Consider the following 18,485-nt stretch of genomic DNA (forward strand, 5'->3'; position numbering starts at 1 on the left):
TGTGTGTGTGCATGTGCGTGCACACAAACATATAATGTGCATGTATATGTCTGCCTGTCTGCTGTCTTCTTTATTCATTTGTTGGTGGTTATTCTGTACCTTGTTTCTTATAACGAACAATGCAGCTCACATGGAAGTACAATTGTCTTGGGGTGCTAATTTCCCGACTTATAAGTTCTGTAGTATTCCTTAGGATTCCTAAATCACATGGTTGTTATATATTTAGATTTTAAAGGAACATTTTCATACTGCTTTTCACAATAGCTATACAAATTACATTCCCACCAACATCATGACCAGGATTTCTTCCTGATGACATAAATTCTAACAGATAAGTGATAATATCTCATTGTGGTTTTGTGCCTCTATGATGATTTGTCATATTGAACATTCTTCATATTCATGTTGCTCACTTTCCTATTCTTATTAAGAAATGTTTGTTCTGTTCGCTTGCCCACTCCCAACCCCACACTATGTATTTACTGCTGAGTTGTTCTTAGGATCCCTTAACATGAACATTTTATCATGTGTTGGAGACATCTTCATAGAATTCATTGATCATCTCATAGTGCAGTTTTCTTTCTTGTTTTAGTTTTAAAATCTCATCTGTAGTCAATGCTTTTAAGATCATACCCAAAATAGATCATTGCCTGTTTCAATATACTGATACTTTCCCATTGTGAGTTTTATCTTTGTATTTTTATAGTTTCATGTCTAAAATACAGTCTTACAGAATTATCAAGTATCATTCTTCTGCATATGAATATCCTATTTTGCCAGCACTTCAATAAAATTTCAGTATAAAATACTTCAAAACAAGATACAGGCATACATCAAGGATCTCCCACCATGACTCAGTAGATTTATCTTGGAGACGTTCAGCACGTACAAGTCAGTAACATAATAAATCACGTACATGGTCTAACACACAGAGACATGTCAGTGGATATACAAGCTTAACACAAAATCAAAATGCCTTCCTGCTAAAGTCCTAGAGAGAGTAGGACTGGAAAGAGCAAAGAACAGCATAGTAAAAGTTATGAGAAACTCAGAACCAACATTACCTACTGTAAGTGGGGAAATCTCAAAGCAATCCCATTAGAATCAAGAAGAAGAGGGCTGTCCACTATTTCCCCTCCCTTTCAATACAGTGCTCAAATTAGTGAGTCAGGAGAAAAGGAAATTAAAAAATCTAAGTAGGGAAAGAAGTCAAATTATCCTTGTTTGCAGATGAGAGCATGTTATACATAAGAAACTCAAAAAATTCCAAAGAAAAACCTCTGGAGGCATTCAACATTTTTGGCAAAGTAACTGGATACAATAACCTTTTTGTTCACCACCAATAATCATGCTGAGTAAAACAAGTAGCCTTAAAGTAAATAAAATGTCTAGGGGTGAACTTAGCCAAGGATGTGATGGACTTATACAGTGAAAACTTGAAATACCCGAAGTGGGAAATTAAGGAAGACTCTAAAATATGGAACAACTTCAAGTGCTCAAGGATTGGCAAAATTAACTTGTCAAAATGATTATTCTAACAAAAGCATTTTACAGATTAAATGAAATCTTGAACAGAATCTCTCAGAATATTCATTACAGAAATAGAAAATAAAATTTTAAAATTAATATGGTAACACAAAAGACCCAGGCAGCAACAGCAATCTGAGCAATAAAGAACAGTGCTTGAAGGATCACCATTGCAGATTCCCAGAGCTAGGACTGAGCTGCAGTAATGCAAACAGTGTGGTTCTCACCCAGACAGATGTCCACGGAGCTAACATGAATATATATTACAGCAAAGAGGAAGGCAGCATCTTCAACAACTGCTGCTACCAAGGATGCATGTGTGTAGGATGAAATTAGACCCATCTCTATCACCGTGCAAAAAATTAACCCCAAATGGATCAGTGTGCTCAATGTGATACGTTGAAATTGCTTGAATAAAACATAGATAATATCCTATAAGAAATAGTTGTGGGAAAGGACTTTCTAAATAGGACTCTGTTATCCTATTTGTGTCATAAAACTAAAAATCTGCTGAACAGCTAAGGAAGAGTAAGCTCACCAAGTGAGAAAGTTATAACATTTGACAGAAGATTAACATCCAGAATATGTAAAACTCAAAAAGCCAAGTGACCCAATTCAAAGGTAGGCTATGGATTTAATGGAGTGTTTTTAACAGAAGAAATAAAAATGACTACATAAGGCAGCCCTGGGGTGGCTGGAAAGAGATACCCAAGCCTCTGCTCTGGCCCTGATGTGGGCACCTCTACAATAAAGGAATGGGAAATGGGAGATGGGAAAGAGGAAGTGAGTATTGGCAAGCTAGGAGGGAACACAAAACCTAGCAATTCAGGCACCGCGGAGAGAGGTAGAACGGAGACACAACGAATAATGAGCCACTGGGGATCGAGCTGATGTTGGTGCCCAGGCTGTTGCCAAGGACCATGTCTAGGTCCATGGCTCTGTCATGAGCCTGTGCTGGTGGCTGTGGCCTGTGTTGCTTCCTAAGTCTCAGGAATATTGTAAAAGAAGAGGTAGATTTAATGAGTGCTACTTACAGATACTGAAATGTACATAATGGAAAAATACATTTTCTAGCTGAATAAAAATGCACTTAGTAAATACTTAACATAGATCTGGCCAAGCTCCCCCACCTCCCCAAAATTGCTTACAATATGTGTAACAAGAAGAATTTCCTGCTCATTTAAACCTATACTCTATTTGGGGGAAATAATGGAATTTTCCTTTAACAGTCTCAAGGTAACCCCTGTACTCCTGCCACTGCTGCTATATTGATGTGATGTCAGCGTGAGAAGCTATGTGTAAATTTTTCCATCAGATTTAAATAACTCCTTAAGAAGCCATCTCCATCATCCTTTTAGTACTTTATTTTGTATTGATAAACAGCAGTTTTGAAAATAAACATGAGTTTGATTGGTTATAATAATATTTGCATTTCAATTATAGAGTTTCCTGTTTTTATGCCTGTCTAGTTATATATATGTTACATATTAGAAAAGTGAAAGAAAAAAATAGTAACAAGCTTTCTTCTCATCCTATTGCATTTTATAAAGCTATGCCTGGCCAAGAAAATATTTGGGCACTATAAATGCAGCCAACTTACTCAAGAGATTATCCCTTGTCCCTGCATCATTTGTGCTTTGGCATGTTCATTTTTCTTCTAGTAGTAGAGGACTTTCAGTAAATAAAGAATATAGAAAGTTAGGTGTAATTCTATCACTTGAACAGAACAGTTAAATTTTGGGGGTTTGTCCACATAGTGTTCATCCTCTATTAAGAAAACAGTATTGGGGCATTGTTGCGGTAAATCTCCTCCCAAATATGCCCCGCCAATGAAAACACAGCACAGTTATAATATGATTACATGCTGTGCGCCTAGACTGGTCAGATCTACTGCTACACTACCATCTTTCACAGCTTATGAGACCCTTCGAACTTGCGGTTTCTCCAGGCCCTGTGCTTCTGCTCTGCTTTTCTTCTTCCTCTTCCTCCTCTGAGTCCTCTCCCTCTTCCATTTTCTCCTTCTAGTCTCCCTCACCTTCTGCTCCACCTTCCCTTTTATCTGCCCAATCATCAGTTCTCCTTTATTTTACAAATTAAGGTGGGAAGCAGGTTTACAGGAAATCACCTGAATGCTGCTGACTCTTTCCTTGTTCAAAGCCACTCACAGGAGAATGGAATTAACATCAAATATAATTAGCCAGGGCTATCCACAACCGGGCATAGGTAGTTTCTACCTATCTTTAGTCATCTCACTGTGGAAACTTTTCACTCCATAGTATAAATACCAAGCATATAAATGTATGATGGCTTTACTGACAGTTCTCAAGCCGGAGTGCGATGCAAAAGCTATATTCGTAAACTGTTTGACTAGTGTCTATTAGGTTTTTCTCAGTGTATTAAAATGTTTGGCGGGTCTTAAATCTTTCCTTTGTTCTGCTTCCCCCAAAGACTTTGTCCTTTGAAGCAGTCCTTCCTTCCCTGTATCCTCTTTCTGTTTTATCATCTATGCTGCTTATGCCATCGAAGAAAGAAAGGAAAGAAGGGGGTAGGGAGGAAGGGACAAAGAGGGTATTTTTGTCTCTGGTATTCTGATGACTCCTGTTTAATCTAAGTCAAGTTCTATGAGCCCAGATATTGGGAATACTAATATTACAGAGACAGATTTTCTTGACACAGAGTATGTCAGTCAACTAAATGTTCTATTAAAAGTGTTTATTCAAGCAGCGACCAAGCATGAGGAGATGGGGATGGTTCTGTCTCAAATCTACTAAGGAAGGCATGGTTGAGGTATGAAGAAGCAGGTGATTTGAGGAAAAGGTTATTTGGAGGCTGCAGTTGGTTGGATATTTTAAGTGAAGTGATTGGTGATCTATACATAGTTAAATGGCCTGCCTTTCAAGAGGCACACATTCAGGAAATGATTTCATTAGCATGATCTGAGTTTTCAACCTTCTTGTGTCAAAATGTCTCCCATTAGACATTTGCCTAGACCCAAGTGAAGGGGGAATAGTTTTACTCCGTTTGTAAGAGACAAGTGGCCTCATGTTGAACAAACAGACAAACAAATAGGAAAGAAAGAAAAGAAAGTGAAACTTAGATGAGTATGAAGTGTGGGTCTCCCGGTTTCAACGGTGGTCCCTGTAGCAGAGCTACTGAGAATGTCTTAACAACATGAACTCAAATTGTGACAGAAGCACAACTAGGCAACTAAAGCTATTTGGCTGAAGCAAGCATGTTTGCATGCCATGAAGCCAAAGTAAGTTGCAGAACCTTTGCACCAGTGCCTTCAGATTGCCATTTCCCACTCTACCAAGTGTTGCTCTTCGGAGTCTTCTTTCTAGCCTAGGATAATGGAGGGGAAACTGCCTGATAGCATTTTAGCAGTGTTTGTCTTCCCCCAAAACAACAGCACATAAAAAGATTTTTTCATGCTTCTGTCCATTGTCCTCTTCATGTAGGCATTGTAGAAGAAAGCATACAAGAGAATGTAGCTCTCACTTTAATGCCTTTGTCTTCAGGTATTCATATTCAAATGCCCTTGTCTTCAGGTATTCATATTCAAGCTGCCCACATGCTACCATTAGTATGTCCTTAAACATACCAGACATATCCATGTCTTTCCATGCTGGAAAGCAAATGCTTGGGAGCTGTTTATCCTCACGCATGTGCAGCACTCCAGTTTTGCCTGTGAATTCTGTTCTCTAAAATGCTTTCAGAGTGTCACGGGTTTATCTGTAGCTTTTTGCGGGGAGGGTATAAATTAGGAGCATGGCCTTTAGCTCTCTTGAGCTCTTTGCACAGCCTTCTGTTTTTTAACATCATTTTCTACAGATGGACTATCAGAGTTTTAAATCAATTTTTATTCTGTTTGTGGTAAAATACATAGTAGGAAGCTAAAGGTGCTCCTTGTGTTTCTGCCTGTTTACATGCCTGATACCACTTCTCAAGGTCGCTATTTGTACTCTACCCCTACCCCCAGCTCATGTGTAACCATTTAATGAAGAGTATCATTCACGAAGGATAAGTTAGCTTTTTAATTCATACTGGTAATTAAATTCTCTATTTAGTTTCATATGAAATTGAGTTTCTAGGGAAAGTTTCAGCACAAGCTTAGCCAGAGGCAGGAATTTTAAAAAAGTATGGGGAGAATATTTAGGCAATCCAGAATTTGTGCCATGATATTTGTATGTGGTAAATAGTTCTCCAATAATTTCACTAACATATATGAAGAAACAAGCCAATATGACCTTCCACTTATGAAACAATGAAGTTGCTACAGACATTCAAACAGTATTATGTTGTTATAATAGTTTTCTACCACTTGAAAAAGCCTGGAATTTTAGTTTTGTTAGGCACAGTCTTATTTGATAGTTCAATTTAAAATCAATGTAGCTAAAGACTCAGTTAAAACTATTAGAGACTAGGGTCTTAGAAAGGTACACACGCGTGCACTAATTTGATCCTTTTAAGTACCTTAAATATGTACGCCTTCAGACCCTCCAACTCCCATTGGTTGAGGCTGTCATCATTCTCTTGACCTTATGCCCTTATTCATAGCAAATCTTATTTGAATTATCTTGCTTGTTTAAAGCCTACCAGTGATGCCTCCAGTGATTACACAATAAGATGTAAGTTTAATGTAATATCTGATAACTTTGAGAAACAGAAAATGCAAATTATTGTTCCAAGTTTAGTATCATAGAATTTTCAACATCATCACATGTATACATAGCATACAAAGCCTATGCTTTGCCTATGTCAGAATTCATAATTACCTGGAATGTGTATTTAAAATTGTAGTTTCTTAGCTTTATACTTATTACCTCAAAGTTTCTGAAGATGAGACCTCTGGTCCATCTCAGGGCAGGCTACTGCAATCTGACAGCCTTCTAGCGTTACTATTAAAACCTCACCATGCCCAGTAGAGCTACCTGAGGGACCAAACTTTGCACAGTGACCCTCCAAGGGGAATTTAGAGCAAACTGTGGAACCCTATATAGGATTGTACCCAGAAATGACAATGAGGGTAAAGTAAAGTAAAAATACTTTTATCCAGGTTCAGGATTTATTTAATATCGGGCACACTGGATCAACTAAACTAAACTGGTTTGACAGAAGACAGTCTTGTGCTTACAAGTTTATTGACTACACACTGACACAGATGAATATTTTTTTGTAAATTATGTGGTTTGTATTGTAGTGTCCAGGAAAAAGGAGAAAACTGGTCACTGCTGTCTTGTAAACCTGCAAGGTTTTGTTGCAGGTTAGATTCCAGGAAATTGTTTCATTTGGTCGTTCATATTCAGTTTCTGATATGCTCTTCATTTGATTGCTGTACATTGTCAATCAAAATTTTAAGACCTAGAAAAGAATTTTTGCTCTCTTTTTTAATAATCTACGGCCACTTTGAATTTTGTTATCAGAAATCATGTATTTAGTCAGTGCTCTGTCATTGTAGCCTAGTGTCTGAGATAATCAGCTTAACAGAGAAAAGATATATATTGGCTCACAGGCTTAGAGATTGCAGCCAAAGGTTGGTCTGATGGATTATCTTGTAACTTTTGTGGGCATGCCAGATGGCAGTGCTCTCTTAGTGGCTAGGAAGCAAAACAGGCAGAAGGGACCAGAGTCTACCAGAGTCTACTGTTCTGTCTGAGAAAATATCCCCAATGACCTAACAGTGCATCCCAATCCCCAAGATCTGCTTGCCAAATATTCTGCTTCACAGAAATGCCACCAATAGATGAAACCTCTTAACACATGGGCCACATTCCAAACTAGTTTCTTCACCTGTGCCTTTTAATTGATACTTATCTAAACAATTTAAAGTCTAGCTTATTAATTAAAATTTTAAATAACAAAAATAAGAACATGTTTAAGACAGTTGAGCAGTGAAGAATTTAAATCAGGGAAGGATGAACTCTAAGAGTATTTTCTGTAGGAGAGAAAGTGTATCACAGCATGTCAGTTGATTATTTTCTTTTCAGTTTTGATGTGTTAACATTCTTGTCTCCTTCTGGTTTATGTCATGTCATTTAAGGCAAATGCCATCGAATCAGCTTTGTTGTATATCTTTATCTTCCAATTACTTACCAAGTACAATAATTCTTTCTTTGGGTGTCTCATATATCCATCTTTTCAATTGTTCTGGTTTTGTCTGTAGTCTCCTGTTCTTTTTCCCTTGCCCACCTATATCACTTACATGAGTTTTCTGTCTCTCTTAGCCTGTCTACATACACTACTGCCAAACAACTCCCATTGTCATAGACATTACTATTACCTTTGGCTCCAGTTATTGAGACAAGTTTCTTGTTACTTAAAAGTAACTGTACCTTATATATTTTGACCACCAGTACTATTTCAAGAATATATCATAAACAAAATACCTATACTTTCAATTGCTTCATCTCACTACAAAAATATGATTATTGTATTATAATCCCATTGTTACATGTTTTTTGGGAAATCCAAGCACTAATTACAGAGGGAAAATACAACCAAATATATACTCTAGACTTCTTCTCTCTGACTAGAAATCCTTTGCCTTTCTTTCTTACATGTGCCTTTTTAGGGTTCTTTTTTATTATGAGAATTCTAAGCAGTTAGAAGTTGGAATAATATAAAAATACAGAAAGAAAATTGGAATATAAAAGACTATAACAAATGTTATATTAAGAATAAATCACACTAAAAATGGAAGCTGCGGAGTCAACCATGCAGACAAATGAGAAGCTATCTTTTGTCTGCAGAAGGCAGCAATCCTACATCAACATGGAGGTCTCTGTCTGACTTAGGATAGCTGGCTAAGTCCGATCGTTCCCCTCCATACAACCTTTTGAATTTCCACTCTAAATACTGTTTTCTTTATCATTTATGCAATATTTCTGCTGATTAAATTATACTAGATTATAGAATCAAACAACAAAAAAAAGTTTTCTTCAAGCATTTTGAAGTATTTTATGGATTTTGATTGTTTGTGGTTTGACCCTTTCTTAATGTTCTTTAAAATAAAGTCTCACATCATCTACATTCCTAGATTGGAATTCCTGCCTCTACTATTCAGATACAGGCTGGTTGGTAGTTTTTGAAAGTAGATATTACTATTGGCTTATTTATTTGAAAAAAAAAATCTGTAACTAGCATGTGTAGTGTATGTAGAATTGCTGGTTTTTAGGGGTTGAGTTAATTAATCTTGGGCTATCAAAATTTTGTATACAGAGGGACTATTGAAAGTATCTATGAAGTTCTTTGTGTTAAAATTTGATTTCTTGCTGCATACTATGACCCAGACCTTTGTAATCCCAGCATTTGAGAAGCTGAGGCAGGAGAATTGCCTTTAGTCCAAGGCCAGCCTAGGCTAAAATGAGTCCATTATGTTGAATAAAAAAGCAAAATACAGATGTGTGTTCTTTTAAGTCTATAGCCAAAGTTTGGAAATGACCATTTCCAAGGAAAGTTTTGCTTCTTAGTACAAAATGTGAAGTGTTTGAGTCTAAGTTTTGGTGGGAGGATAGGAGAAAAGGAGCCTTTATAGGAAATGAGTGGCACACAACACTGGGGTATACTGTGAGCAACCCCACCTAATTGTGAGGTGATTTTTGTTTGTGGTCCTGAACTCCCCATGTTTTTTTCTCTGTGCAAATTCTATATGGAACAGTTGTTGAAACAGTAATGAGAGTTGAGACACACTTGTACCTGATAAATTCTTTTCTAGGATCCCTTTTTCCTAGGCACATGGCAAGATTGCTAGTTTAATAAGATAGAAATCAATATTGATGTATTAGTCTTGATTAGTCATATAACAGAGACAACAGGATATTTATGTTCTTTCTTTCTGTCTGGCTTCTTCAGCCTGGTTTGTTGTTGAATTTGTTGACATTATTCCTTGTATTTATAGTTGTATGATAGTGTTGTTTTTCTAAGCAACATTTTTATTTATAATTGTAGCAAAAGTTTTGTGTTCACTCATTTTGGATGTAAAAACGATTCTAGGCTAGGTTTGAATAATAAGCAAATATTTATATGGCTTAGCAGTCTTTCTTTTACACATATATCTACAGGGTAGAATTACTGCATCATAAGAGAGGTATGTAGCTAACTTTGTATTACCTTTTCCCAAAAGTACTGGATTATTTTTCATTCTTCTCAGCAAACTATGATCACCTACTTGCCCATATCTGGCATTATTAGTTTATTTATTCTAATAACTAAGTTATATTTAATTTTGTTGAGATAAGTTTATCAGCATTTTTCACAGGATAGTCATAAGCTCCATGGTTTTATTTGTCCTCTTAAACTCAATGCATGCGGGTTTTTTTATTTTTCTATTAGTTGTTTGAGAATTTCATAAAATCTGTTTTGATAATACTCACCCCTTTTTCAACACCTCCCAGTTTCTCCTTTTCCCACCCCCAGCCCTTTTCTATTCCTCCACCCCCCTTCTCTCTCCATTCTCTACCAATCCAACTTTGGTGCCCTCCTTTTGGCTTGTTTAGCCCATCAAGTCCAGTTCATGCCTGGGCATGAAGTAGCGGATATGTGCACTTCCACTGGAGTGTAGTGCACTTACTGGGGACTACGGTCTTAAACTATTAGTATTTTTAAGGTAGATATTTTTGGCATTCTAAGAATATTTACTTTCCAACTCAGACATTGTATTCTGTGGGAGGGATTTTTTTTTGCCCCTCCCCACTGTGGGAGTTTTTTAATCCTAGAATTTTTGTGGTTTTTTTACTTTTATATGTTTGATCTATTTAGAATTCATTTTTAAGATGATGCAATATAAAGGTTGAGTTTTCTTTTCATATATATTTAAGCAGACGTACAATACTTTTCATAAATATGGTTTGTCAAAACACAGCCCAGGTGTATGTAGAGAGTTATGAATACTTATAAAAAATTCAAAGAAAACAAGACAAGAGTCTTATGGCCTGTGTGTTATTAAAAACAAGGAATGTGCTTGTGTTCTTGGAATGTGCTTTTGTGCCCCTCCCAAATTATGGAAATAGCTTACTTTAGATTATTCATTACAGCTGTCTATTGTTATTTGTTTTTATATATGCCAACCATGTTCAATTTTTCCATGTAATTGGGTACTTTATATGACTCTTTTTTTTCCTTTTTTCTTTCATTTTTTATTAGATATTTTCTTCATTTACATTTCAAATGCTATCCCAAAAGTCCCCTATCATCTCCCCCCCCCCCTCCTCAACCCACCCACTCCCACTTTTTTGCCCTGGCGTTCCCCTGTACTGGGGCATATGATCTTGACAAGACCAAGGACTTCTCCTCCCATTGATGGCTGACTAGGCCATCCACAGCTACATATGCAACTAGAGATGCAAGCTCTAGGGGTACTAGTTAGTTCATATTGTTGTTCCTCCTATAGGGTTGCAGACCCCTTCAGCTCCTTGGGTAATTTCTCTGACTCTCAGAGTATAAATTGTCTGGCATGCTGAATAAATTGACTATTGCATGAAACTTTAGTCTGTCTCATTTTTAGGCTTCCCTCTCCCACTTTACAGCTGCCAGCTAAATCAGTAAACAGTGGTTGTTTCAGTACTTTTTGTAATACTCATTATGTTTGCCCAGATCTTGAAAATTTACATGATCACCAATGATCTGCTTCTTAGCTTCCCGTGTTCTTATGCTAGAGTTCCTTTGCTTTTTGTTATTTGTTCCTTTGCTAGAATCAACTTTTAGTTTGTAGAATTTTAATTGTGGTTACAGAAATGATTAATACTTTAAATACTGTCTGACCAATGTACATAGATAGCTAGGTTTGTTTTAAAAAAAAAAAATCACAGAATTGTTTTATAATTTTTAATGTTAGGTGATTAGCTGTAAGTGGGTACTCATTAATTTCTACATAAATTTGTACGGTATGGGGATTTAATAATTTACTTTCACTTTTACATGTAGGTAACTTATCACCTTGAATATTTTTTTATTATAAATTAATAAATTGAAGTGAATTTTGTATTAAATGTGGTTTTTTTCTGAGTCTCAACATAATTTATATTCTTTGATATTTTTATTTTCATTCATTTATTTAATTATTATTTGATGCTAGGAATTGAGCCTAGGGCTTGGTATAAATGCTAAGCTTTCCTGTACCAGAGAGTCTGTCAATGATTTGTTAATGTTAGAAACCAAGTTAAAATCTGGGTAAATCCTACCTGTGTATAATGTACTGCTCTTTCCATTTAAATCTTTTTGTGTGGGGGTGTGTATGTACTGCATTTGCAAGTGGAAATCAGAGGACACATTCTGGGAGCTAGTTCTCAGTTTTCACCCTGTGGGCGGACCCAAGGATTAGCTTTCAGGTCCTAGGTGTGAAGCCAAGGACCATCAACTGCTGAGTCAGCACCAGCCCCCAATGTGCTCTGTAGTTGAGTCCTGGTTACTGGTGGTATTTTAAGATTTTTTTTTTTTTTGAAATGTATTTATAAAGACAGTTGGCTAATTTTATTTCACTTTAGATTCCCTTGGTGTCTTGGGGTGAAGTAAAGGAAGAAGGATGAAAAGAAACTATTCTCTTCAACTGCCCTCCAGGAAACCCTCCTCTGTTCTAAAGCTCTTGTTTCTTTCTAGGAGTCCAATGTGCTGATTGCTGCTAACAGCCAGGGTACAATTAAGGTAAGCCATTTCATACAGCTCCTATTAAACTCAGATTTTTTTTTTTTAACTATAACAGGCTCTTAGAAATACACAGTTGTACTGAGCCTTCACAATCATGGGTTTCTTCCCTCAAAAATGACTTAACTAAAGTTGAAAGAAATAGGTAGCTCACAGTTATGGAGACAGTCATGCTTATTGAGGTAAGCAGGATGGATTACTAGATGGTCAGATGGAAACAGAGGAAGGCTATTGAGCACCTGCATCACAGTACTTAGGGGCCAGTATAGTCACATCACAAGGGCCTTACTTAGTAGACAGTCTGGCATGGCATCATGCTCATGTATTTGTTACCTTCGTCTGTAGTTTTTGTTATTTCTTGTGTTTTTCTTTCTTCACGTATGTAGTAAGTAGGGTTTTGTTCCTCCTTGCTAAGGTGGGAGTCAGGATAGAGAGAAAAGTTTGGTGTCTGAAACTCTGACCCCTCGAGCATACCCAAGACTCACACTTTTCCACATGCTTTCTTCTTAGTTAATATTCCAAGAAAATACAGTTTTACTTGATTATAGCATTTAGTATTTGTCCCTTGGTCATAATGCATTATTTTTGTAAATAAATTGAGCTACACAGTGTAATTATTATAAATAAAACTTTGGATAGAGAGTTTTAAGTACATCAATTTGGTCAACACATATCCTGAGAGAATGTGAGCCTTCTCTGGATTCTTACAGAAAGTTCAGAAAGCATTTCTTTCTTGTGTCATGTGTCTGTCTTGCCTGCCAGTAGACATTTATTTTTGCCACAGCTTTCTTTAATTTGTAAGTGCCCAAACCACAAAGGGAGCAATGGAGACTAAGCACAAGCTATGGAGGCAAAGCATACAAACTCAAAGCAGAACTGCGTTGTTAGCTAGGCACACTAATTCATGTGATAGTTGCCTTTACCAGGCAGATGGTATGTTTGGTAATAATGCCAACTTATATGAAAACTAGGCCTTTGCGTGGATCGACATCACTTCTTTTCTGGAGGCTTCAAGTAAGGTTTTAGGTCTTGGAATTGAATGGAAGTAGCTAGGTTCTCTCAATTTTACATTCTCTTGGCAAGGCATAGATTGAAAATGGATACATAAATGAACAGCCTAGACTTGTGAAACAACTGGAATTATTGACACCCTATAGTAGCTCTAAGGCTATGGTGGAATCCCAGAGATTCTCAGAAGGAAACCTAAATTGTTGGGTTCTTTTTTTTTTTTTTCCCAATATTGACCTGACATATCAAGGGACCTTTATAATGTGTATACAAAAAGCATTGTCACACGCAAGCAAAGATGAATGGTTGACACCATTCAAATCTTTCTGACCTAAAATTACAGTGCTCATGAAACAATCCTTGACAGTCTCACAATCACCTTTGGTTCTCTGACCTTTATTAGTCATTTCCATCTTTGTTTTTCACTTTTAATTTTAACACCATCACAGTTTATTTTTATGGCATGATGATAACATCAAAATCTAACCAAGTATTCAGTGGTTAGCATTGAAGTTGAAACACAAGAAAAGGTAAAACTGATGACTTCTAGAACCTGGGTCACTAGGTCACTAGTGTTAGTGCTGTTGACATAGTACTCACTAAGGGAAGAAAGATACTAAAATCCTTAACGATTTTTCCTTAAGAATGAATTAAGGAACCAACTGATAGTCCAAAAATATTGTGAGTGTATTCACCTCAGCCGTTTGTCTCCATCAGTTTCATGTAGTTTACCTGAAAGGCTCTCTAATTGGTTTAATAACTAATTTTTCATACAGTGCTTTAATTGAAAGAAGGCATGAACATCTGGCTTCTTCCAGTTCTTTTGCACTATACCAGTTAGTAGGTATTTTTGTTTGGTTTTTCAGTAGTACATACAGTAAAGCACCATTAAATTCTTTGTTTTAAAGCAACTCTGTAAAAGTCTTCCTTTCGGTTTCCCCATTAGGTGCTAGAATTGGTATAAAGAGTTTCCTGAAGTCAAACTGTGTTTGATCCTCCCAAAAGCCATCTGCAGCTGATGATGAGAAGAAAAAGAAATGGCATGTAATGTCTCTCCCAACATCATTTGGATTTGTTTTAAGTACCTTTTCCCTCCTTTATGCCTTTGGGACATTGGGAATATCCAGAGAATTCGCCGCCATCAGTGTAACTATGAACTTTGCTGTTGGCAGTGTGGCTAATTTTTGTGATAGGGAAACAAATTCTTTTAAATAAAAATAAATAACAACAACAAAAAGTTTATTGAGCCACAGCTGAACTGGGAACACCTTTTTGTTAGATGGGGTGAGAGTCTTTTGAAGAAGTTGCACTTATGGGGGTTATACAGAATGTTCTGGCTGGAGCTGGAGAGAGGCTCAGAGAATAAGAGCACTGGCTGCTCCTACAGAGGATCTGGGTTCAGTCCCCAGCACCTACCTACGTAGCAGCCGCTTATGATTCCAGTAGGAGATCTGACGTCCTCTTCTGGCTCTTTAAGCACCAGGCATGCATGTGGTGCACATTCAAAGATCCAGATACAACGCTCACACATAAAAAATGAAAATAAATCTTATTTTAAAAGGAAGAAAAATGTACTGGTGAGTAATTTTATTGTTGTGTTTCTCAACCCATTTGGAATATCAACATAAACAAATGATAAAATGTGTCGATTCCTTCCAGGGAACTTAATGTTTACAATTTAAAAAATAAAATAAAGAATTCCTTTTTCTATCCCCTGATTAGATAGTCACCATCAGACCTTATCTGGTCAGAGATCTAAGAGTTTGACTTAATGAGATCAAGTCAACAGGGAAGGACTTTCCTTACAACTGCTGGTTCTCTTTTGCACCAATAATCCCTCAATTATACTGGCCAAGACTGATCTCTGACTTAGAACAAGGTCAACCAACCTTTTCATAAAAGAACATATAGGAAATACTTCAGGCGTCGCTGGCCAGGTGGTCTCTGTTATAACTGTTAGGGAACTAATGTTAGCTCTGCCAATGTATCAGGGAAGTAGCTACTATAGTTAGTGGACAAATGGGCATGGCTAGAAAATAGGTAGAATTTCAAACTATCTGCAGCTCGTTATCTGCAATGCCCTGATTTAAACTTGTATGCTCTGGTACCTATCCCAAGTTTCCAAACCATGTGACCTCTTAAATTGTCTAGTTAATATATAAATCATTTTTACATTGCAGGGCATTGGGTCACGCAAAAGTAATGTGGATAATACATTTCAGCAAATGGTTCAAGTGAAATTCTCCACACATTTCATAAAACATCTTCACAAAGGATTGTTGGATACAGATATCAGATATGCATGATCCACTATCCAGTGGATCCCTCAGCTAAATGTTACTGATACCTAAGTAAGCTCACATTTTTTTTGGACTTAAATTATTGAAGCCAATTGTCTTTTGAGGCTTTAAACTCTTTCGACTACCAGAAAGTCATATAACACATATAACTATATTAACAGAAATCCCAACAGAACTAAAGCAATAGTACATGCCCAACATAGACTTCTGCTGCAAAGCATGCATAGTTCGTGAGGCTGCTTAGAAAAGAGGAAACTTAGGACAGAGGAAAAGTAATTAGACAATAGTTTGTGTAAGGTTTTATCATCCAACTTGAGTGAAACTTATTAGTTTTCCTCAAACTTGAGTGAAATTTCGTAGTTTTCATAGCTTCAAAAGAATTTCATCTTTCATAACTTCTTACATTTAAAACTTGCTAAACTCAATGGCCTCAAGTCTGAGAGAAAAGGCTCGAGAAATGGCTCAGCAGTCAAGAGTCCTGCTGCTCTTGGAGAGAACCCAAGTTTGCTTCCTAGGACCCACAGATGACCTCACAACTACTTCAAACCCCAGTTCCAAAGAATCTGACACCCTTTTTTAACATCCAGGGGCCCAAGGCATGGATGTGGTACACAGACATATGTGCAGGAGAAACACCCATACATATAAACAAATCCTTAAAAAAATCAGAAGTTACCATCTGTCACCAGTGAATGTTAAAATTAGTAAATGTCCATTTGTGAAGATGTAGGAAGTATACTCTAACAGAGGTGCTGGTGCTAGGGATGAGTGCCCCAAACATCTTCAAAATAGGAAGCAGTTAGTGCCACCTTGAATGCCTTTAAATAGAAGTGATGTTTTTGCTCATTTATATTGTTTTTCCATGCCTACACTTTTAATCTCAAGCTCTCCATATTATATGAGTCGATCATGTTAGTTTCCATGTTTAGAAAATATAGAACTGTTTGGTTATCAAAGGGATATGACTTTTTAGAAATAAATTATTTTAAGATAGTACTTTTTTTTTTTTTTTAAGAAAGTTTACCATGTAGCACAAACCAAACTCAGTTTTACTCTGTAGTCACAAGTAGCCCTGAGCTTCTGATCATCCTGTCTCCCCACCCCTGGGGCTGCTGGGATATAATCATGTGTCATCCCTCCCAGTTTTAAGTGGTGCTAAAGTGCTAGGGAATGAAACCTAGGGCTCTGTGCATGCTACATCTGTAACCCCTTAGTTAGATTTCTTTTTTCCTTTTTCTTGAAAATCATAACTTTCTAAAGTTGACTTAGTCTCTGCAGGACATTGAGATCAAATTAATAATGTTATTCCTTGTAAAAATATAATACTTAAATTAAGTTTTACCTTAATCTTCATTTCAGGGGTTTTGTAGGGTTTCTTACACAACTTGTCTTTATTCCCATTCGTCGACTAATGTGAATAAAAAATTAAAGTTTGCATTACTTTGTAGAATTATTGTAAATTGACCTGATATTAAAAACAAATTAAGAAACCAAAGCTAGATATGGTGGCATACTTCTGTCATCTTGGTGCTTGGGAGGTAAGAGGCAGGAAGGTCATGAATTCAGGATCATTCTCAACAGCAGAGTGCAGTCTAGGCCACCTGCACTACCTGAAATGAAATATGGAACCGAGCTACAACTTTTAGAAAGATTTCTCTTTCTGTACTGCAAAGAAGAAAGAACACAGGATGAGTTTGAACAGAGGAGCCCAATACAGTGGCACTTTTAGCACATGATTAAGAATTTGGATTTTTATAAAGCAGAATGGTGGGATCTGATCATGGGAAAATAGTTGGAAGTTAATAGGAGCTTGGGTCAAAGATAATGTTAGCCACCCCAAATCCTGCATCATCTATTGGCATTCACCACAGTCTTTACTAAGAGAACTTACCCTAGGGAGTTTATTTTTCAGCGATTGTATTATCCTCAGCAAGCTTAAGTTACTTGAAAACATCATGGCCACAGTGCTTATGAACGTGTAGCTAAGCAAATGTAGAAGACATCTAGCCCTAGTTCTAAACATGAGGATAATGGGTCATTGCCCTTAATGCAATTAAGCAAATACAGCTGGTGTTAGCTCCTTAGCTGAGCCCATTGTAATAGTGGTGCCATGGTCTTCCTCACAGAGCAGCCAGCTTGACATCTTATATGATGCAGCTTCTGTTTAATGGGTTAGAAAACTGTGGAGTCCTCAGTTCTGGAAATATTTGTTGAACAGCTGCTTTTCTTGAGAATTGTGTCCTACCTTGTAAGATAATTATAATTTTGTTAATGTAGCTTATTATCCACTAAGAGAGAGAGAGACAGGGACCCAGGCAAAAATTTGGAAGACATGAGTTTTGTGTGTTCACTGAGAACACATACAACCTTACATGATGGGAGATGAAGGGTTGGGGGTAGAGGTAGTTGTCAGGAAGTTTAATCTTACAGGAGATAAAAATCTCAGCTGAATCTTAAACTAGTTAAAAAGAAAAAGTCAAATGAATTTAAGGGCAACAGATTTTAAGAAAATGTGTGTTTCTCTTGACCAAAACTGAAATGTGTCAGCAACAGGATAAACATTGGAATGCAGTCAAAAGTATGGGACAAATCGTAAAGCCATACTACTGTAAGTAAATAAGATACAGAATTGCAGTTTGTGGCTATACCTCACCCTCAAATACCTTTTGGGGCATGCCTCCACTTTGAGTATGGTCTGTACATAGTGATTTTTTTTCCCCAAAGGTATATTTTGGTTAAGAAGATAAAAGTTACAACAATGGAGAATCTTACAGAACTACTTTAATTATCTAATCATGTCCAACCAAAGATGATGTCATACTGATAGTATATACTGTTGATAAGATATAAAAGAAATGGTGTTTTTACTCTGTAGTCATCATGTAAATGAGAAAGACATCCATCATATAAGCCCTCCTTGAGTTATAACCTACTAAATAAGTGACTACCCTTTCTAAACTGTCAGAACCATCAAAAACAAAGCCAGAGAAACTGTCACAGGCACAAGGAGAA

The 18,485-nt window shown here is 36.8% G+C and overlaps 1 protein-coding gene and 1 non-coding gene across 2 annotated transcripts in view; both read left to right on the forward strand.

Annotated features, from left to right (window-relative positions):
* Cop1 (COP1 E3 ubiquitin ligase) overlaps positions 1-17,485 on the forward strand; it is a 121,364-nt gene extending 103,879 nt beyond the window's left edge. Inside the window, 2 exon segments of the mRNA XM_029479513.1 lie at positions 12,121-12,165; positions 14,120-17,485. Of these exon segments, the coding sequence (XP_029335373.1) occupies positions 12,121-12,165; positions 14,120-14,137 (63 nt within the window). The 3' untranslated portion in view covers positions 14,138-17,485.
* On the forward strand, positions 8,220-8,359 carry LOC115032516. Its single transcript, XR_003838172.1, has one exon.
* Positions 17,486-18,485: the final 1,000 nt, after the last annotated feature.

The sequence above is a fragment of the Mus caroli genome, chromosome 1 (genome assembly GCF_900094665.2).
Source record: "Mus caroli chromosome 1, CAROLI_EIJ_v1.1, whole genome shotgun sequence".
NCBI classification, from domain to species: Eukaryota; Metazoa; Chordata; class Mammalia; order Rodentia; family Muridae; genus Mus; species Mus caroli.